The 22,648-nt window shown below is 41.8% G+C and overlaps 1 protein-coding gene across 4 annotated transcripts in view; it reads left to right on the top strand.

Moving 5' to 3' along the window:
• The window catches only part of dag1 (dystroglycan 1), a 47,626-nt gene extending 37,916 nt beyond the window's left edge, over positions 1 to 9,710 (top strand). For all 4 annotated transcript variants that reach the window (XM_010899140.5, XM_010899141.5, XM_010899142.5 and 1 more), the window contains exon 3: positions 5,871 to 9,710. In XM_010899140.5, the coding sequence (XP_010897442.4) occupies positions 5,871 to 8,141 (2,271 nt within the window). In that variant the 3' untranslated portion in view covers positions 8,142 to 9,710. The remainder of the gene's footprint in view (positions 1 to 5,870) is intronic.
• Positions 9,711 to 22,648: the final 12,938 nt, after the last annotated feature.

Raw genomic sequence — 22,648 nt, 5'->3', positions numbered from 1 at the left:
CAAACAAATATCCAATGGATATTCTTTCCAGTTGATGTTTGGTTGCTTTCTTATCACACATTACTGCAGTACATTCCAATATCCATTTTGTGCTCTGTGTAGATACCAAAATAAAGTTGGCTGAATTTAATCGCAAAGGTCGTTCCTGAGAGGTGGAGACAAAATGTCATGCCCAACCCATCCTTCACGTCACAGGTACTGAAGCAGGCCCACAAATTACAGGTGGTGGGACTCTTAAATAGATTTGAATAATGTTGCCATATTTTGGAAGTGTTCATTTGGGTAGAGAACCGGCGACGTGATGCTGTGAAACATCAGCAAGTTGAGCAGCTGTCATGCTCACTGAAACTCCTACCAAAGTTGCTTTAACTTTAGATTTTTATCAATCATTGTCCATCAGTTCCTCTCTCTTTCTCTCCTCCATGAACTCATAGATCCATCCATCCTCTCTCTCTCCTCCATGACCTCATAGATCCATCCATCCTCTCTTTCTCTCCTCCATGAACTCATAGATCCATCCATCCTCTCTTTCTCTCCTCCATGACCTCTTAGATCCATCCATCCTCTCTCTCTCTCCTCCATGACCTCATAGATCCATCCATCCTCTCTCTCTCCTCCATGACCTCATAGATCCATCCATCCCCTCTATCTCTCCTCCTTGAACTCATAGATCCATCCATCCTCTCTCTCTCCTCCATGACCTCATAGATCCATCCATCCTCTCTCTCTCTCCACCATGACCTCATAGATCCATCCATCCTCTCTCTCTCTCCTCCAAGACCTCATAGATCCATCCATCCTCTCTCTCTCCTCCATGACCTCATAGATCCATCTATTCTCTCTCTCTCCTCCATGACCTCATAGATCCATCCATCCTCTCTCTCTCTCCTCCAAGACCTCATAGATCCATCCATCCTCTCTCTCTCTCCTCCATGACCTCATAGATCCATCTATTCCCTCTCTCTCCTCCATGACCTCATAGATCCATCTATTCCCTCTCTCTCCTCCATGACCTCATAGATCCATCCATCCTCTCTCTCTCTCCTCCATGACCTCATCGATCCATCCATCCTCTCTCTCTCTCCTCCATGACCTCATAGATCCATCCATCCTTAATCTCTCTCCTCCATGACCAAATAGATCCATCCATCTTCTCTATCTCTCCTCCTTGAACTCATAGATCCATCCATCCTCTCTCTCTCCTCCATGACCTCATAGATCCATCCATCCTCTCTCTCTCTCCTCCATGACCTCATAGATCCATCCATCCTCTCTCTCTCTCCTCCAAGACCTCTTAGATCCATCTATTCTATCTCTCTCCTCCATGACCTCATAGATCCATCCATCCTCTCTCCAGGCGCTGTTATATCATGTGTTATCATGGAAGCTGATAGTCACTCTGGGTTGGGGAGCTGTGAGCACAAATCTGTACAGTATTCTTCAAACAGTTTTGGGGGAGGGGGTACAAATGGCCTCCTTTTCCCCATTTAGCCACCTAATGCATTACTTTTAACCAGACAGATAGTGCCCTGTTATAGCGGGAAGTGTGGCATTTAGGACGCACATTAGTGTCTTTGATGAGATTATCGAGACTCATGGTTTAATTAACTTCACTATTAAAGTTGGGAGACATGTGCAGACTTCTGTGCACTCAGTATCCTCATCACATGCCCGCGCACAAACACGCACACACACACACACATACCATCTCATCCTCATCACATGCCCGCGCACAAACACGCACACACACACACACACACCATCTCATCCTCATCACATGCCTGCGCACAAACACACAGACAGACACACACACACACACAGACATCATCTCATCCTCTTCACATGCACAAACACGCACACACACACACACACCATCTCATCCTCATCACATGCCCGCGCACAAACAGACACACACACACATATGCCAACTTATCCTCATCACACGCTCACGCACAAACACACACACACAGACAGACATCATCTCATCCTCTCCGGGTGATAGCAGCCAGGAGCTTTTGGATACATAACCACATTACCCATCACCAAAGCTGTCAAAGTTTGTTCTAAAATAGCCACATCTGCTCTGATGCTGGGTTAGGGGGTGGGGGTAGCAGTGATGTGGGCGTGCGTGCATGTGCGCATGCTTGTCAGGCTGAGGGACTGAATGCTGGAAAAACCCAGTTGCTGTTTCTATTAATCCCCTGGTGACGTCTCTTTACTGGTCATACACTTCCCTGGTAATAGCTGTATACTGGTTACATACACACTCCCCTGGTGATAGCTGTATACTGGTTACATACACACTCCCCTGGTGATAGCTGTATACTAGTTACATACACACTCCCCTGGTGACGTCTCTTTACTGGTCATACACTTCCCTGGTAATAGCTGTATACTGGTTACATATACACTCCCCTGGTGATAGCTGTATACTGGTTACATACACACTCCCCTGGTGATAGCTGTATACTGGTTACATACACACTCCCCTGGTGATAGCTGTATACTGGTTACATACACACTCCCCTGGTGATAGCTGTATACTGGTTACATACACACTCCCCTGGTGATAGCTGTATTCTGGTTACATACACACTCCCCTGGTGATAGCTGTATACTGGTTACATACACACTTCCCTGGTAATAGCTGTATACTGGTTACATACACACTCCCCTGGTGATAGCTGTATACTGGATATATACACTCCCCTGGTGATAGCTGTATACTGGTTACATACACACTCCCCTGGTGATAGCTGTATACTGGTTACATACACACTCCCCTGGTGATAGCTGTATACTGGTTACATACACACTCCCCTGGCGATAGCTGTATACTGGTTACATACACACTCCCCTGGTGATAGCTGTATACTGGTTGCATACACACTCCTCTGGTGATAGCAGTATACTGGATACATACACACTACCCTGGTGATAGCAGTATACTGGATACATACACACTCCCCTGGTGATAGCTGCATACTGGTTACATCCACACTCCCCTGGTGATAGCTGTATACTGGCAGCATCATGCTTTGGGGCTGTTTTTCTTCAGCTGGAACTGGGGCCTTGCAATCTGGCATATTTGGAGCGCTTTTGCAAAGAAGAGTGGGCAAATATTGCCACGTCAAGATGTGCATTGCTAATAGACTCCTACCTTAAAAGACTGAATGCTGTAATAAAATCAAAAGGTGCTTCAACAAAGTATTAGTTTAAGGGTGTGCACACTTATGCAACCAGGTTATTGTGAGTATTTTATTTGTTTTTCAATTGAATTGTTCACGTTATAGGTCACATTAAATGTGGAAAAAGTTCTGACGAAAAAATGGTCTCATTCTTTTACATCACAAGAACCTGGCATTTTTACAGGAGGGTGTAGACTTTTTATATCCACTGTACATACTGGTACATTAATGATCCATCCAGAGTTTCAAGCTATGGTTAATTAATCAACAATGCAAAAATGAACGTGTTGGGATGGCAGGAAAGCAAAGAACTAGTTAAGGTTTATTGATTCATTTCCCTGCATGTCTTCTGTCTAGTCATGTTGTGCTGGCCTGCAGGCCTGATGTTGTGCTGGTGACGTAATGTAACTCCAAATCAAACGCAGTCCCAGAGAACCACAAACCATTTCACGTCTTTGATTTAATCGACCTGAAAGGCCAGGTGTGTTGAACTTAGTTCATCACTGACCTCATCAGTTGCACAGGTGTTCTGCCCAGCTGTGAAACTCTAGGAAAAGTGCTAGGGTTGCAGTTGATCACGTGTAAAATCTTATTTTGTCCATGTATTATTCCATAAATGGATGAATTATATTTGTTTCCCTGAGTCTGATAGTTCTAAACAGGCTTGTGAATGGAAATGTATCCTGGTGTAGAAAAAGGTCACTCACCGTATACTATGCAAAATCTGAATTCAAGAACGTTTGCTATTGCAGAAAAAATATCTTGCAGCATAAATGTTATGTATACATTTTTTTTTTTAGATATTCAGTATCTCACAAAAGTGAGTAGACCCCTCACTTTTTTGTAAATATTTGATTATGTGTCATTACTGAAGAAATGATACTTTGCTACAATGTAAAGTAGTGAATGTACAGCTTGTATAACAGTGTAAATTTGCTGTCCCCTCAAAATAACACAACACACAGACATTAATGTCTAAACCGCTGGCAATAAAGGTGAATACACCCCTAAGTGAAAATGTCCAAATTGGGCCCAAAGTGTCAATATTTTGTGTGGCCACCATTATTTTCCAGGACTCCCTTAACCCTCTTGGGCATGGAGTACACCAGAGATTTACAGGTTGCTACTGGAGTCCTCTTCCACTCCTCCATGACGACATCACGGAGCTTAGAGACCTTGCGCTCCTCCACCTTCCGTTTGAAGCTGCCCCACAGAAGCTCAATAGGGTTTAGGTCTGGAGACATGCTTGGCCAGTCCATCACCTTTACCCCTCAGCTTCTTTAGCAAGGCAGTGGTCGTCTTGGAGGTGTGTTTGGGGTCATTATCATGATGGAATACTGCCCTGCGACCCAGTGTCCGAAGGGAGGGGATCATGCTCTGCTTCAGTATGTCACAGTACATGTTGGCATTCATGGTTCCCTCAATGAACTGTAGCCCCCCAGTGCTGGCAGCACTCACGCATCCCCAGACCATGACACTCCCACCACCATGCTTGACTGTAGGTAAGGCAAACGTGTCTTTGTATTCCTCACCTGGTTGCCGCCAGACACGCTTGACACCATCTGAACCAAATAAGTTGATCTTGGTCTCATCAGAGCACAGGACATGGTTCCAGTAATCCATGTCCTTAATCTGCTTGTCTTCAGCAAACTGTTTGCAGGCTTTCTTGTTCATCATCTTTAGAAGAGGATTATTTCTGGGACAACAGCCATGCAGACCAATTTGATGCAGTGTGTGGCGTATAGTCTGATGCCCAACAGGCTGATCCCCCACCCCTTCAACCTCTGCAGCAATGCTGGCAGCACTCTTACGTCCATTTCCCAAAGACAACCTCTGCATATGACGCTGAGAATGTGCTCTCAACTTTTTTTGTCAACCATGGCGAGGCCTGTTCTGAGTGGAACCTATCCTGTTAAACTGCTGTATGGTCTTGGCCATCGTGCTGCAGCTCAGTTTCAGGGTCTTGGCAATCTTCCTATAGCCTAGGCCATCTTTATGTAGAGCAACAATTATATTTTTCAGATCTTCAGAGAGTTCTTTGCCATGAGGTGCCATGTTGAACTTCCAGTGTCCAGTATGAGGGAGTGTGAGAGCGATAACACCAAATTTAACACACCTGCTCCCCATTCACACCTGAGACTTTGTAATACTAACGAGTCACATGACAGTGGGAAGGGAAAACGGCTAATTGGGCCCAATTTTGACATTTTCACTTAGGGGTGTACTCACTTTTGTTGCCAACGGTTTCAACATTAATGGCTGTGAGTTATTTTGAGGGAACTGCAAATTTACACAGTTATACAAGCTGTACACTACTATACGTTGTAGCAAAGTGTCATTTCCACATGAAAAGTTATAATCAAATATTAGCAAAAATGTGAGGGGTGTACTCACTTCTGTGAGATACTGTATTTACATTTACAAAGGTAAAAATGAGCCTGAAAATGTTTTCCATCAATCTTATTTCAGAAACAAAATATTGGATCTATTTATATTCTCTCCTTCTCTACTGCAGATTTGAATTAATAAATTCTAAACATGTCAAATTATCAAAGAAACAGTTGTTCAGTTAATAGAGCTGAAATAGTCAATGTTGTATAAAATTATGATTTGTCATGTGGTTATTGTAATTATTTCATGTTCTTTGAGGAAATAAATACTTATCAACTCTGTTTTTTCCAGATAACTGAGTCAGGCAAGGAAACGCTACCGTCATGGCTTCACTGGGACACGAAGAGCAACGTTCTACAGGGTCTACCACTGGAGAATGACAAAGGTGTCCACTACATCTCCGTCTCCACATCCAACGGCAGCCAGGATGTCTTCTCCATCGAGGTTTACCCAGAGGAACATGCCGACAGCGACCCCATCCAGCTGGCAATCCAGTCAACGTCTAACAATGACGTGCAGCCATTCGTTTGTGGTAATGAGGAACCGGTAACGGTGCTCACAGTTATTCTGGATGCGGACCTGACCAAAATGAATTCCAGACAGAGGGTAGAGCTGCTGGGCAAGATGAAGAAGTTCTCTGGCGTGGCGCTGCAGCACATGAAGATTCTTCCCGTGGTTAACAACAGATTGTTTGACATGTCCGCCTTCATGGCTGGACCAGGAAATGCCAAGAAGGTGGTGGAGAACGGAGCTCTCCTCTCGTGGAAACTGGGTTGTTCCCTGGATCAAAGTAACGTCCCTAACATCAGCAGCGTTCAGGCGCCTGCCAAAGAAGGCACGATGTCGGCTCAGTTGGGATACCCCGTGGTCGGTTGGCACATCGCCAACAAGAAACCTCATATCCCCAAACGGGTGAGGCGCCAGTTGAACAACACACCTACCCCAGTTCTAACTGTGGTTCCTCCACCCTCTGTGGTGGAGCCTCCTGTTCGCATCGTACCCACTGTCACATCCCCCGCTATCGCCACCCCTACAGACAGCTCGGCCCCACCCATGAGGGGGCCAGTGCCCTTGCCCATGAAGCCCACAATCCGTGTCAGAGACTCCTATGCCCACACTCCCACCCAGAGTGTGGCCCTCCCCACCAGAGTGATAGAGTCCACTAGTACCATCTCGATTCAACCCACGATGACCAGGCATTCCCTTCCTGATCTCACGCCAATACTCCCCCCGACCACCCCAGTTGCCACCAGAAAGCCAACCAAGAGACCAAAGAGACCCAAGACCACCCCAATACCCAAAACCACCACAGCCAAACCAGCCAGGCGCACCACCCTTTCGCCTGCCGTGCCTGACCCAAGCAACGAGAAACCAGATCTACGCAACCCCATCGATCAGGTCAACGCCTTTGTGGGCACATATTTTGAAGTGAAGATCCCATCCGATACGTTCTTTGACAAGGAGGACGGCACGACAGACAAGCTGAGGTTGACCTTGCGAATGAACCACAATGAGGTGGTTGGGGACGACTCCTGGATAAAGTTCAATAGCACAAGCCAGCTGCTATATGGCCTGCCTGACTCAAATCATGTTGGTAAACATGAGTATTTCATGCAGGCAACTGATAAGGGTGGTCTGAATGCAATTGACGCCTTTGAGGTCCGTGTGAACCGATGGGCTTCCAATGGTAAGTCCCCAGTACTGTTCCAGGCCCGCTTTCATGGTGAACCCCGCCAGGTGACTAACGATATCAACAAGAAGATCATGCTTGTCAAGAAGCTAGCGTACTCATTCGGCGACCGCAACAGCAGCACGATCACGCTGAGGAACATCACCAAAGGATCCATCGTGGTGGAGTGGACCAACAACAGTCTCCAGCAAAACCCTTGTCCCAAAGAGCAGATCCAGACCATGTCCCGGAGGATATCTGACGTCCAGGGGAGGCCATCCCAGACCTTCGTCTCTGCCATGGAACCTGACTTCAAACCCATTGACATCAAGGTCAAAGGGACAGGCATCTGCCGAAACTACATGTTTGTGCCCCCAGGCGAAATCACTGTTCCTATCCCGCCAGCGGCAACTCCAGCGATGGGCACTGGACGGCAAAGCACGGACGACGTTTACCTCCACACGGTCATCCCTGCTGTGGTGGTGGCGGCCATTTTGCTGATCGCTGGCATCATTGCCATGATCTGCTACCGCAAGAAACGCAAGGGCAAGCTGACCATCGAAGACCAAGCGACCTTCATCAAGAAGGGGGTGCCGATTATATTTGCAGATGAGCTTGATGACTCCAAACCCCCGCCATCCTCCTCCATGCCCCTCATCCTCCAGGAAGAGAAGCCCCCTCTGCCTCCGCCGGAGTACCCCAGCATGGCCAGTCCAGAGACCACCCCCCTGAACCATGACCTCCTGGGGGAGTACACCGCTCTCAGGGACGAAGATCCCAACGCTCCTCCCTACCAGCCCCCGCCCCCCTTCACCGCCCCCATGGAAGGAAAAGGCTCTCGTCCAAAGAACATGACCCCCTACAGATCCCCCCCACCATACGTACCCCCCTAAGGTTAGCTGGCTCCTCCATGAAGGGAGGAGGGAAGCAGGGGGACTTTTTAACGGTCTCGCACCAGTCTCGTCTTGTTTGGAAATGAGGGGTGGGAGGAGGGTAGAGGCTCTGTGGCGAAGTGGGAACGAACTTTGTACTTTGGGTTGGGAGGGTTTTGGGGTGATGTGATCAAGGCTGAGTTGAAGTTGAAAGATAGAACGGAGGGAGAACTAGGTGGTAGCCGTGGTAACAGCAGCCACATTAAGGATGCTATTCAGTCTCTTGTCATCTCACTGGCTAAAGCTGAACAACTAGTTTGGAAAGACATGCCCCTCCTGTCTCAATTATTTTTATTTCTCAGTTTGAGACTAAATGGGCTTTTGCTTTACTTTGTGCATTTTGTTGTTGTTTTCTTTCTGTTGTTTTTGGACTGACTTAAATCCAACTACTTGCCTAACAGCTCTCTTTATTTTCTATATTGAATAATACAAGAAGACAAGAAACAAACACACTGTAGGCTAAAAGGTTTCTAATAGAGAGGAAGCGTTCTATGATCCAAAACAAAAGCAACATAATGATGTGGATCTAGGACAGCCTGCCTCTAGGCTGGTCAGCCGGTCGGTTCGTTCAATAAGGTTTGCCTTTTAACACTAATTGTATGTTTGTATCCTTATTCACACAATGTCTAGTGACGATATGCATTACAAAGGTAGCGTAAAAACATAATTAGAAATGTTTTCTTTTTTGTTTTCTTTTAAATCCAATGTATATTGGGAGAAGTATCTGATAGGTAGTAATAGTATGGTTTTGGTGGTGGTGGTGGAGGAGATCTCCTGATTGAACTAGCCTGCAGAATCTCTGTATATTTGGAAAAGTATCTGATCGTAATAGTGTTGTTTTGGTGGTGGTGCTGGAGGAGATCTCCTGACTGAAATAGCCTGCAGGATCTCTTTTTCCCCGATCAGAAAGGTATGGTGCAACCCAATAGACAATAGAGAGTCCAAGACTAGTCCAGGCTAAACAAGCACTACCAATAGCCTATGTTAGAGTGTAGGGCCGCAATGACAACCATGATTTTCGTCCACCCTGGCCAGCGTAGTATTACATGTACAGTTTACACTTAACTTGCCTAGGTTTCCCAAAGCCACCCGAATCATTCAAGACTGAAATACGATAAATAACAATTGAATGTCCCACTTTTTTATTATTATTATTTAAAGCTCCCTTATCTGAATATTATGATTATCACTATATGATCATTGTCCTAATATGATCATAACATTGACAATTTCAATGCCATTCTGCCTTTGTGGTGATACGACAAGTGTCTTCTGTAAATAACTATTGATTCGCCTGTTGAAATAATAATAAGTGTATTTATAATTCAATAACATTTGTGTAAATCAGATATGGAAAAAGACTCCTGCAGTTTATTTTAGACAAGGGGTAATTATTTTTTTATGTAGCAAGGAAGCTCTTGTTCTCATAGTTATTATGCGGGAAACAGTTAGGTCCTGTTGAAAGTGATCCAGATTGTTCTGAAAGGGATACAACATTCATTCACATATTTCAAAGGGCATTGTTGCAGTGGGGGGTGGGGGGGGGGTGGGGGGGTGGGGGTGGGGGGTTTAATTGGGACTTCCTAATAACCTAATTGCAGAAAACACAGACATGGTTGATAAAATCTCTACGTTTTTTTTTACCAAGTTTTTGATACAGCCTCAAATTGTTTGATTAAAAAATATATAAAAACATAGTGTATTGCAATTTGTTAAATCTTAGTGTAGAAAATTGATTCTTCATAATGTACCTTTTTTCCAATCACCTTTTTAAAGTGATTTTAATTTTTTCTTGGCATATTATCAGAATTGAAATGTATCTCCTGGTGTATGGCCAGAATGACCCATTTTATGTTATCACACGTTTTGATTTATTTTATTGTTCATGTTTTTCGCTAACAAGTTTTGACCCTTTGCAATAACCTAAGGTGCTGTCCAGTGGTCACTGCAGGTGAGTAATGACTTAGACCCTTCAGTAGTTATGACATACTCACCTGGTTTGTTTTCGCTAGTTACCAAGTGTTACTTTTTGAGTGTTCATTAATAATGCAACCTGGTCTCTTTCTGTCTGTGTTCAGATTATTTTTCCTTCTTCACACGTTTGAAATGCTGATCAATAAACCCTAATAGTATTGGAATGAACAAGTCATCTATACATATAGCTAGCGGACATAATGATAATGACTCGATAGTGTTGCCATACATTATAATATATAGATTTCTTTTTATTTGTGAGTTTTAATGTTGTTTTTTTTATGTCTCCACTTTCACCTGCATTGGCATGTTGGGGTCCAGCATCAGTAAGAAGTCCATAATGAAGTTAGCTAGAAGACTCATATTTTCCCATAATTCACAGCACAATGTCCACTCCAAAAACAGCTTCATGATGAGTCCTTTAACTAACTCCATGGTGTCCATCTATTTGATCTGTCTGTCAGCCATGTAAGACCCTGACTCCTCTCTCACTAGTTGGTCAATAATCTCTCCTTTGACTAAAACTGTTCCTGGTATTCATTCATTCAACTAGATGAGACATTTGATCTGGATATTTGAACCATTAAAAAGGTTAACATGTTGTAAATTTGACTTTCATGTCAGTGTTTCCTTTACACTCATACATCAAATGTAGATGTACTTTACTGATTCAATTAAAATAACGTGCACCCAGTCACCTGGTCAATAGTTCATCTAGTCACTCCAGCTGTATTAGATGTATCAGAAGGACACTGCATTGGAAGGCCTACACTGGGAACTGCCGAGGGGAAGTTGCTGGGTAGAAGAAGGACAGTTACTGATGACTGCCTACTTACTGAGGGTTTGATCCTTGTTTGAATGAGATTTAGCATCTTTAAGTAGATACTACAACCATGTCCTTCCAGTTCTATATACAGTATGTATATTGTATTATTTTTAAATGTTGTAATCTTTCAACACGCTCACTTCATTAGTCTAGCAAATAATCAAGTTTTGTCTTAAAGTATTTCTAATATGACACACTTCATGTAAAATCTGCATTTTACATCACTCTTCAGAGAATATGAAGGGGAGTATAGAGCCTGACTGTGAAAGCCTGAGATTACAGTCCAACGGTTGCATATCATCAAAAAACCCCAAAATACCCTGGTTTTACGTAAACACTGTAAAGCCTGTTTTTCACATCCCTGAATTCATAGCTCTGATATCAAACTAGTTTTGAGAGTGGTTACAACAGCTTTGTTGACACTCAAACTGCAGATTGGCCAGAAAAGTAACCAAAGATGCCGAAAATGTGACATGGTCGTTAAGTTATCCAGAACTTTTTCAGATGCCTTGTTGAAAGAATATCTTTTACATATCGGTTTCCTTTCAGTTTTTCAGTTACGTATTTTCAATACGTTTGATATGTCAGTAGGTGTGTCAACAGATTTAGAATCAACAAAAACACGTTGTTTACATGATCGCTGTCCCGGGGGCGTCACCAGACCAGGACATGTTTTGCCCAGAGTGTTTTACGGGGTACTTTTTGTTGAGTTAAAAGCGTTTCACACAGCAGAGATCGTGTCAATTGTGGGCATTACTAAAACAGAAGGATGCAAATTCTGGTGACGTCCCTAACGAGAGATGCAGTTAGAGGTTTTTCAGTCTTTACGTTTTGTGGAGTTGGAGGACAACACTCCATTGTTTGTATCGATTACTGACGGTGTCCTTTTGATTTCGGGTTGATACCTTGGACATTCGGAGGGAATGATGATACAATGTCATCTGTACCATACTTTTGTGTTGGTGTTCCTTATTTTCTTTACCTTATGTTTTTGCGAAATGTAGTGATTGCCATGTCAAATCAAATCAGCCTTATAAATGCATTTCTTACAACGCCGCAAGCAAAACTGACTGAAAGCCTACAATACTCTAAAGCTCAGATTTCTACTATATTTTACTATATATGTTTGCTATCGAGATTATATAGTCTTTATTTTCTTTTAACATTCATAAGTATGAGTCCTAACAACTGGAATGTGGATGATCGTAATAATACCAGTAATAATATTGATTATGATCATAAACAGGGCAATATTATTTTATCCGAATGGTTTCAGGGGGACATTCTGTACTTTGCTTTTCTCTGCATTTGTCATTCATTTTTTTTCAGTTTGTTAATAAAATACCTTTTCCCCACCATCTTCCTAATACCAAGGTTACGCCTCTTATACACAAAGAAAATATTTGCCAAATTGCTACAAAGCAAACATTTGGTGGCTCAGCTCACCTACATATTATACATTCAGTTAACAAAGAAAACGACATTATGCCTCCCACGGGGAAGAAAGATAGTGATGATAAATAGACAAAGACTAAATTTAAAGAGGGAAGAAGGAAACGTAGGAAATGCTTGACAATTGTCCTTGAGCACAGGGAGCTCCAACCTAGATGAGAGGGTTGAACATACATATGGATGCTTGAGTAAAGAATGCATGGTCACATAAAATGCATTTTTATTTTCTGTGTTTAATAGCATTGTTTTATTTAAGCCACTAGACACTGTATGTTCAAATCTTGTATTAAAAAAAAGTGTTCTCACCAAAGTATGGCTCTGACTTTTTAGTTCATGGTTTGCTGTTGTTCTATTATTATTTTTTTCTTGTTCACATCTTTGGAGCCATTCAGTAACAGACACCTCTCAACAACTAACATGCCATTATGTTCCATATGTTGTATCTTAATTTGAGCCAATGTATTCCTCTGTATACAGAGCATGACTTGGGACCTTTCTTTTGTAGACCTACTATGTAGGAGAAGCAATTTTTGATAACAGTATCTGCTGTCAGAGAGAAAGAAGTTGTGCTGTATTCGATGTCCAGTATGCAACAATACGAAATGTCATGTACCCAGCTCTTTCAGTTGTAACGCCATTACCTTTGTTATTACCACACAACAGGTGATCTAAAGTTGAAATAATATTTAACATTCATAATGATATGAATGAAAAAGTTACAAAAAGCAAGCTGTAGATGAAAACAAAAAGTCCACTCACCATTTTGATTAATATTAAAGATTAAAGTCCGTTCTCCTGTCCTACTTTATGGAATGGATAATGGCAGGTTCATGTAGCTTCTGTTTTCATAAAAAAATATTTTTCAATTGAGATCAAATACAGGGCTGACAGTCGGGCAATCGGTGTCATTACGTACACTCACTCCAAAAAGCTAGCCAGGTGTGAGAAAACAAGATAAGGCTCGCTATTGGCTGTGAATTAGTGTAAGGTGACCAGATGTCCTGAAATGAAAACCGGGGAGATTTCCAGTTTGGCAGTCAATATATCATTAACGTATCTGATGTTATTATCTTTGAAATAAAAAAAGGGGACAATTCCAGTTTCTTGTATTTAGTCTAACAGGCACATTGTGATAGACAGAGAAAACCACTATATTACTGAAACACCACAGCCAAGTCTGAACGGTCCAATCTGAACAGCCATTCAGTGCTACTGGTTGTCTGGGCAGAATAAGAGCAGAAGAGAACATGAGCAAAATTGAAAAAAACTGTGACAATATACTTTTTCTTCTACTACATAATCTTTCTCCTCTTTTGTTCACTAATCTTTCTTCTCTTTCTTCCTTTCCTTCTCTTTACCGTTCTACCTTTATAAGGTTCTTTTTTTTTTCTTTTGCTGTTCTGTAACATAGCCTGTCCTTTTTGTTCTGATTGTTTTCACCTGTTGTTAAGTCCTCGTTAGCTCCCGATTTAGTTTGCCCTATTCTGTAAGCCCTTTGAGTCATTGCATCTTTTGTGTCTGTACCTGCCACCAGTCTGTGGTTTTCCTGCCTGCCTATTTACCTGCCGTTTTCTAGTTTTTTACCTACCTCAATTCCACCATTTTGCTCTTAAAGTCTGCGTTTGGTGTCCTGCAAAACTCAAAATGTGAAATTCTTCTACACTGTCCTCGCTTCATACTTTTTACTCCCTTAACTGTTCCTTCTCAGTCTCTTCTCCTTCCTCTCCAATCTTTAATAATAGTACACTATTAGATAAAATACTTTGGTTAACATATTCCCATTGCTTGCCTCATTTTTGTATTTTATCTCAAAAACATTGTAATAATACATTGGCAGGCTCTGTAATCACATCTTTACCTTTCCTCCTCAATCTCCTTTCCTATCTAGTCTTCCTCCTCTCCTCCCTCTCCACTCTCTAACAGAAAATGTTATGCTAATGTTACCCATGAAGATGAAAGATGTGTCAGCATCGAGTAATTGTCTTTGGCCCCCTCCCAGCTAGGGGTGGTGACGAGCTCTACAGCAGACTTGCGCAACTCATTCGCTGGCTGAAAACAGAGTTCTGCCCGTCGCAGGAGGTAGAGTTTGTAGATAACTGGCCTTCTTTTTAGGACCGTCACAGAAATTGGGCCAAGCCTGATCTGCTGAGGAGCGACGGACTCCATCCTAGCTGGAGTGGTGCTCTTCTTTCATACAGGAACATTGACATGAGTCTCACTCCTATAGCCTCACCATGAGATAGTGTGCAGGACAGGCTGCAGGCTGTTAGCCAGCCTGCTAGTATAGTGGAGTCTGTCGATAGCCAGAGTAGTTAGTACAGTTTTACCTATTGCCACTGTGACTCGTTCCAGGCTGAGAAAAGCAACCTTATTAAGATAAAGCCTTCCTCCACCTACAATAAAAATAACTGTATTACCTCGCATTGCAAAATGGGACTCCTAAATGTTAGATCCCTTGCTCCAAAGGCAGTTGCAGTAAATGAATTAATCACTGATCATAAACTAATTCACGTTGTTATTGGCTTGCGTGAAACATGGCTAAAGCCTAATTAATTTACTGCCCTAAATGAGGCCTCTCCTCCTGGCTATACTAGTGATCATATCCCTCGTGCATCCCGAAAATGGGGGGGTGTTGCCAATAATTATGACAGTAAATATGAACTTACTCTTAAACACATCACTGGTTTTCATTCTTTTGAAGTTTTACTCATGAAAGCTATTTACTCATGCTACTATTTACAAGCCCCCCAGGGCCATACACAATGTTCCTCAGTGAGTTTCCAGAATTCTTGTCTAACCTTGTAGTCATGGCAGAAAGTATTCAAATTTTTGGCCATTTCAATATTCATATGAAAAAGTCCAATGACCCTCTTCAAAACGCATTTGAAGCCATAATTGACTCAGTGGGTTTTATCCAACATGCCTCAGGTCCAACACACTGCCACAATCATACCTTAGTCCTATCACAAGAATTAGATATTGTAGATCCAATAATTCTTCCCCATAATCCTTGAATATCGAATCACTGCCTTATTACATTTACCGTTAAAACAAGAAAACCAAATGCATCCCAAACAATGAATTTTAAAAGCCGTAATATAAATTCTCAGAATACAAATAGATGTATTGTTATTCTTCCAGGCTCGCTCATTGATGACAGAGTTAATAAATCTGCAAACAAACTAATCGACGATCTAAATGCAACACTGCAAAATACTTTAGACACAGTTGCACCACTAACAATAAAAGAAATACACAACAAGAAACTTGCTCCCTAGTACACAGAAAATACTTGAGCACTCAAGCAAGCCTCCAGAAAATTGGAGCGAAAGTGGCGCTCTACCAAGTTGGAAGTATTCAGACTAGCCTGGATAGACAGTACACTACAATACCGAAAATCACTCACATCTGCTCGCTCAGCTTATTTTTCCAACCTGATTGAGGTGAATTAAAACAATACAAACATTTTTTTTACACAGATGCAAAGTTAACAGAAAAGAAATATTCAACAAGTGAAGTAGGTCACTTTAGCTGTAATGAATACATGAACTACTTTGATGAAAAGACCATCACCATTACAAAACAAATAACTGACTCCCCCTTAAATAGTTATAGTCCCCAAAATCTCAATTGTCCTGAGAATGTCCTGAACCTCCCTGACCAGGTGTCAATGGGGACGCTTGAATTTTTGGATCCCGTATCGCTCGACATGTTCACAAAATTTGTAATGAGTTCTAAACCCATAAATTGTTAACTAGACCTTATTCCAACAAAACTACTTCGAGAACTATTTCCTGTGCTAGGATCTGCCAATGTTGAACATAATAAATTGCCCCCTTTCCTCCGGATGTGTACTAAACTCACAGAAAATAGCAGAAATGAAGCCTCGTCTGAAAAAATCTAATCTAGATCCAGACATATTAAACAATTATTGGCCTCCTGTTCCTCTCAAAATCTTAGAAAATGTTTGTCCCAACAACTGAATGCCTTCCTGAAGACAAATAACATTTATGCTCCAGTCCGGTTTCACACAGTTGTACAGTATATTTCAATGAAGCATGGAGAAGCCCCGAAATTAGCTACTTTGGGAGCATGCGTGTCAGATATTAGGAGGTGGATGACAGAGAACTTCTTGCTTTTAAACAGGAACGCTTGTTTTTAGACCCAAGAAACAAAGAGTTTTGTTGGCAGATCTCACTGTGAACCTCGAAGGCAGCATATCCCAAAAAACTGTACGAAACCATAGTGTTAACATCGACCCTAACCTCTCCTTTGATGAACATTTAAAATACAGTGGGGAGAACAAGTATTTGATACACTGCCGATTTTGCAGGTTTTCCCACTTGCAAAGCATGTAGAAGTCTGTAATTTTTATCAAAGGTACACTTCAACTGTGAGTGATGGAATCTAAAACAAAAATCCAAAAAATCACATTGTATGATTTTAAGTAATTAATTTGCATTTTATTGCATGACATAAGTATTTGATACATCAGAAAACGTAATATTTGGTACAGAAACCTTTGTTTGCAATTACAGAGATCATAAGTTTCCTGTAGTTCTTGACCAGGTTTGCACACACTGCACCAAGACCTTCAGATGCTTCTTACGGAGCCACTCCTTAGTTGCCCTGGCTGTTTGTTTCAGGTCGTTGTCATGCTGGAAGACCCAGGCACAACCCATCTTCAATGCTCTTACTGAGGGAAGGAGGTTGTTGGCCAAGATCTTGCGATTCATGGCCCCATCCATCCTCCCCTCAATACGGTGCAGTCGTCCTGTCCCCTTTGCAGAAAACCATCCCCAAAAAATTGTGTTTCCACCTCCATGCTTCACGGTTGGGATGGTGTTCTTGGGGTTGTACTCATCCTTCTTCTTCCTCCAAACATGGCGAGTGGAGTTTCTAATAACTGCACCAACAGTTGTTGCCTTCTCACCAAGCTGCTTGCCTATTGTCCTGTAGTCCATCCCAGCCTTGTGCAGGTCTACAATTTTATCCCTGATGTCCTTACACAGCTCTCTGGTCTTTGCCATTGTGGAGAGGTTGGAGTCTGTTTGATTGAGCATGTGGACAGGTGTCTTTTATACAGGTAATGAGTTCAAACAGGTGTAGTTAATAAATCATACAATGTGATTTTCTGGATTGTTGTTTTAGATTCCATCTCTCACAGTTGAAGTGTACCTATGATAAACATAACAGACCTCTACATGCTTTTTAGTAGGAAAACCTGCAAAATCAGCAGAGTATCAAATACGTGTTCTCCCCACTGTATATATATATATATATATATATATATATATATATAATTTTATTTTGTATATACAGTGGGGCAAAAAAGTATTTAGTGAGCCACCAATTGTGCAAGTTCTCCCACTTAAAAAGATGAGATAGGCCTGTGATTTTCATCATAGGTACACTTCAACTATGAGAGACAAAATTAGGGAAAAAAATCCAGAAAATCACATTGTAGGATTTTAAATGAATTTATTGGTAAATTATGGTGGAAAATAAGTATTTGGTCAATAACAAAAGTTAATCTCAATACTTTGTTATATACCCTTTTTGGCAATGACAGAGGTCAAACGTTTTCTGTAAGTCTTCACAAGGTTTTCACACACTGCTGCTGGTATTTTGGCCCATTCCTCCATGCAGATCTCCTCTAGAGCAGTGATGTTTTGGGGCTGTCGCTGGGCAACACAGACTTTCAGCTCCCTCCAAAGATTTTCTATGAGGTTGAGATCTGGTGACTCGCTAGGCCACTCCAGGACCTTGAAACGCTTCTTACGAAGCCACTCCTTCGTTGCCTGGGCGGTGTGTTTGGGATCATTGTCATGCTGAAAGACCCAGCCATGTTTCATCTTCAATGCCCTTGCTGATAGAAGGAGGTTTTCACTCAAAATCTCATGATACATGGCCCCATTCATTCTTTCCTTTACACGGATCAGTCGTCCTGGTCCCTTTGCAGAAAAACAGCCCCAAAGCATGATGTTTCCACCCCCATGCTTCACAGTAGGTATGGTGTTCTTTAGATGAAACTCAGCATTCTTTCTCCTCCAAACACGACGAGTTGAGTTTTTACCAAAAAGTTCTATTTTGTTTCATCTGACCATATGACATTCTCCCAATCGTCTTCTGGACCATCCAAATGCTCTCTAGCAAACCTCAGACGGGCCTGGACACGTACTGGCTTAAGCAGGGGGACACGTCTGGCACTGCAGGAGTCCCTGGCGGCGTAGTGTGTTACTGATGGTAGTCTTTGTTACTTTGGTCCCAGCTCTCTGCAGGTCATTCACTAGGTCCCCCTGTGTTGTTGTGTGATTTTTGCTCACCATTCTTGTGATCATTATGACCCCACGGGGTGAGATCTTGCGTGGAACCCCAGATCTAGGGAGATTATCAGTGGTCTTGTATGTCTTCCATTTTCTTATAATTGCTCCCACAGTTGATTTCTTCACACCAAGATGCTTACCTATTGCAGATTCAGTCTTCCCAGCCTGGTGCAGGTCTACAATTTTGACAGCTCTTTGGTCTTGGCCATAGTGGAGTTTGGAGTGTGACTGTTTGAGGTTGTGGACAGGTGTCTTTTATACTGATAACAAGTTCAAACAGGTGCCATTAATACAGGTAACGAGTGGAGGACAGAGGAGCCTCTTAAAGAAGAATTACAGGTCTGTGAGAGCCAGAAATCTTGCTTGTTTTTAGGTGACCAAATACTTATTTAACAGAGGAATTTACCAATAAATTCATTTAAAATCCTACAATGTGATTTTCTGGATTATTGTTTCTCATTTTGTCTCTCATATTTGAAGTGTACCTATGATGAAAATTACAGGCCTCTTTCATCTTTTTAAGTGGGAGAACTTGCACAATTGGTGGCTCACTAAATACTTTTTTGCCCCACTGTATACACAGTATATACACGGTACATACAGAACCTGTGAAATGCGCCGCAGATGGCATGTTCATTAGCATTTTCCCACCTGGTTTGATAGTTAACGCCAACTGAAGTATGAAGAGGTCCATAGATGTAAGAAGTGCTGCGTAGAATGCATGTTCATTAGGACGATTTCTACACAAGGTTCAAAGAGATTAGCATCTTAATGTGATATTTCTGACCCCTTTGACGTCCATAGTCAGCTGAGGCAGAGATCGCAATGAACAGAGTTTGAAGTTGGACTTGGCCGAATTCATTCCAGTAATGAATGAAATTGTGATGCATCTACTCTGGCACGTCGCTTCCCACTGTTAAACCCTTACTTCAAGAATGGCTTCTACAGTGTCCTGTAGCCTGAAAGGATAAAGCTATTCCCCCACTAGCACTCAAACACCTCATTGGACTTACCAAGGTTTCATTTGAGGCAGTTGTCTGAGTGCAAGGACAAAATGAAAACAGTGATTCCCTTTGAGGCAGCGGGACCAGGATCAAGAAGAAACTGTCTGTTGTAGTGTACTCCTTTGGTTAACAGTAGTGTACTAATTTGAGTTTTACCCATAGGGCTCCTGTCTAATGTAGGGACAATAATAGGGTGGCATTTGGAAAACAGTCTATGTTCTCGCAGCCTGTGTCCTGTGGACATGAAAAGACGATGATTTGGAATGAATTTACAGTCGCTCAGTTCTCTTTCTGTCTTCATCTCTTAGTCTTTTTGATGTGTAAATTCAAGAACATGGCCACTTGAGTGGTTCAGTGATGTTTTTTAATGTGCCGGGATTTCGCTTTTAACCCATCCTCAGAATCAGCCTGTCAGTTGAGAGCTCTTGACCCTTGGGCGCTTCCTAAATGGCACCTTATTCAACATGTAGTGCACTATTTTGACCTACTCCTCTGGTCAGAATTAGTGCACAAAATATACACCAGGTTACTGTTTTGACTTTCTTCTGTAAAACAATTCATAATAATTGATAATTATTGTAAAATGCAAGTTGTGTCTTTATATAATCGACATAATCTTCCAACTATGATCAAATGGCAATGCTTGAATGAAGGGTTGTTTTTGCCTTGTTTGAAACCTAATGTAGCGGACAAACCCGGTTAAGAGGTCAAAACAGAACACCTTAAGACATCAAGACATCAGGAGGAGAGGTTTGTGGAATTAATACAAGGTATTTCACACACACAAAAACACACACAAACACTCACACAAACACACACGTGTTGTAAAAATCAGTTGGTGTAAAATGGAAATGTGTTTTTTGCCAGTCCCAACTCCCCTTGAGACACCTTTGGAATACTATATGGAATCTGTCACTAATACAAATGTTCCTTCTCCCTTGTTCCTCCGTGCTGTCAATGTTGATTTAAACAAAAAAAGAGAAAAGCTGAACATAATAGATTGGTTGCTGGATTTGGCATTTGTTCAGTAAACCCCTTTTGCCCATTTTGGTTGGCTACATTTAGCATGTTAAAAGGCCAGTGTTAGGCTATATTTAGCATTTTAAAAGGCCAGTGTTAGGCTATATTTAGCATGTTAAAAGGCCAGTGTTAGGCTATATTTAGCATGTTAGATGGCCAGTGTTAGGCTATATTTAGCATTTTAAATTGCCAGTGTTAGGCTATATTTAGCATGTTAAATGACCAATGTTAGGCTATATTTATCATTTTAAATTGCCAGTGTTAGGCTATGTTTAGCATGTTAAATGACCAATGTTAGGCTATATTTAGCATGTTAAATGGCCAGTGTTAGGCTATGTTTAGCATGTTAAATGGCCAGTGTAAGGCTATTTTTAGCATGTTAAATGGCCAGTGTTAGGCTGTATTTAGCATGTTAAATGGCCAGTGTTAGGCTGTATTTAGCATGTTAAATGGCCAGTGTTAGGCTGTATTTAGCATGTTAAATGGCCAGTGTTAGGCTGTGGTGGTGACAAGTGAAACAATTCTTTATTAAAAGACACCTTGAGTCAAGTAGTCTTACACACACAACTCACACAAACACACACACGATCCACACAAACACACACACACACAACCCACATAAACACACACACACTCACACAACCCACACAAACACACAACACAGACACAAATACCCACACAATCAACACAAACAGACACAGACACAAACATACAACACAGACACAAATACACACTGACACAAATACACACACAATCCACACAATCACACACACGACCCACCTAAACACACACAGACATAAATACACAACACAGACACAAATACAAACAGGATCCACACAAACACACACACGACCCACATAAACACACACAGACACAAACACAACACAGACACAAACACAACACAGACACAAATACACACACAATCCACACAAACACACACAGGCACAAACACAGATCTACACAGCCCACAAAAAAACACTCAAAATACACACAGAGACACGAACAGACTATTTAGCTGTAACTGTATGAATAGAATGTCTAGAGTGTGTCTTGCTAATGCCTTGCTAATGATCGGCTTGTCTTTACAGTGTGTCTCAGAACAGACTGATCTTCTTGAAACTGTTAACTCAGGGAGCCCCGTTATTCTGGTGCTTCTGGACCTGTCTGCAGCCTTTGACACAATGGATCATAGGATTCTCTTGAAATGCCTTTAACAGTCTATTGGCATCAAAGGGAACTGTCCTGAAATTGTTCGAGTCATACCTGACTGATAGGAGTTTTTCGGTCCACCTAGCCAAATTTTCATTTACTACAGTACCTCGCACTTGTGGGGTCCCCCAAGGCTACATTTTAGGCCCCATCCTTTTCTCACTATATACACTGAACAAAAATATAAACGTGACACTTTTGCTTTTGCCCCCATTTATCATGAGCTGAACTCAAAGATCTAAGACTTTAGTCCACAAAAGGTCTATTTCTCTCAAATATTGTTCACAAATCTGTCTAAATCTGTGTTAGTGAGCACTTCTCCTTTGCCGAGATAATCCATCCACCTCACAGGTGTGGCATATCAAGATGCTGATTAGACAGCATGATTATTGCATAGGTGTGCATTAGGATGGCCACAATAAAAGGCCAATATTGAGAGAAATAGGCCTTTTGTGTACATAGAGATAGTATTAGATCTTTGAGCAAAAACAAAAGTGTTGCATTTATAATTTTTTTCAGTATATGTTGCCCTTGGGGTCCATTTTTAAGAAACATAATATCTCCTTTCATTGCTTTACCGATGATGTAAAAATGTATATGCTGATAAAAACAACTTCTAAGGACTCTGTACAGCCTGTTTTAGACTACCAAAAGTAC

This window comes from Esox lucius, chromosome 17 (assembly GCF_011004845.1).
Source record: "Esox lucius isolate fEsoLuc1 chromosome 17, fEsoLuc1.pri, whole genome shotgun sequence".
Classification (NCBI taxonomy): domain Eukaryota; kingdom Metazoa; phylum Chordata; class Actinopteri; order Esociformes; family Esocidae; genus Esox; species Esox lucius.
The sequence above is the reverse complement of the archived record's forward strand: the minus strand, read 5'-3'. Positions and strand labels throughout refer to the sequence as shown.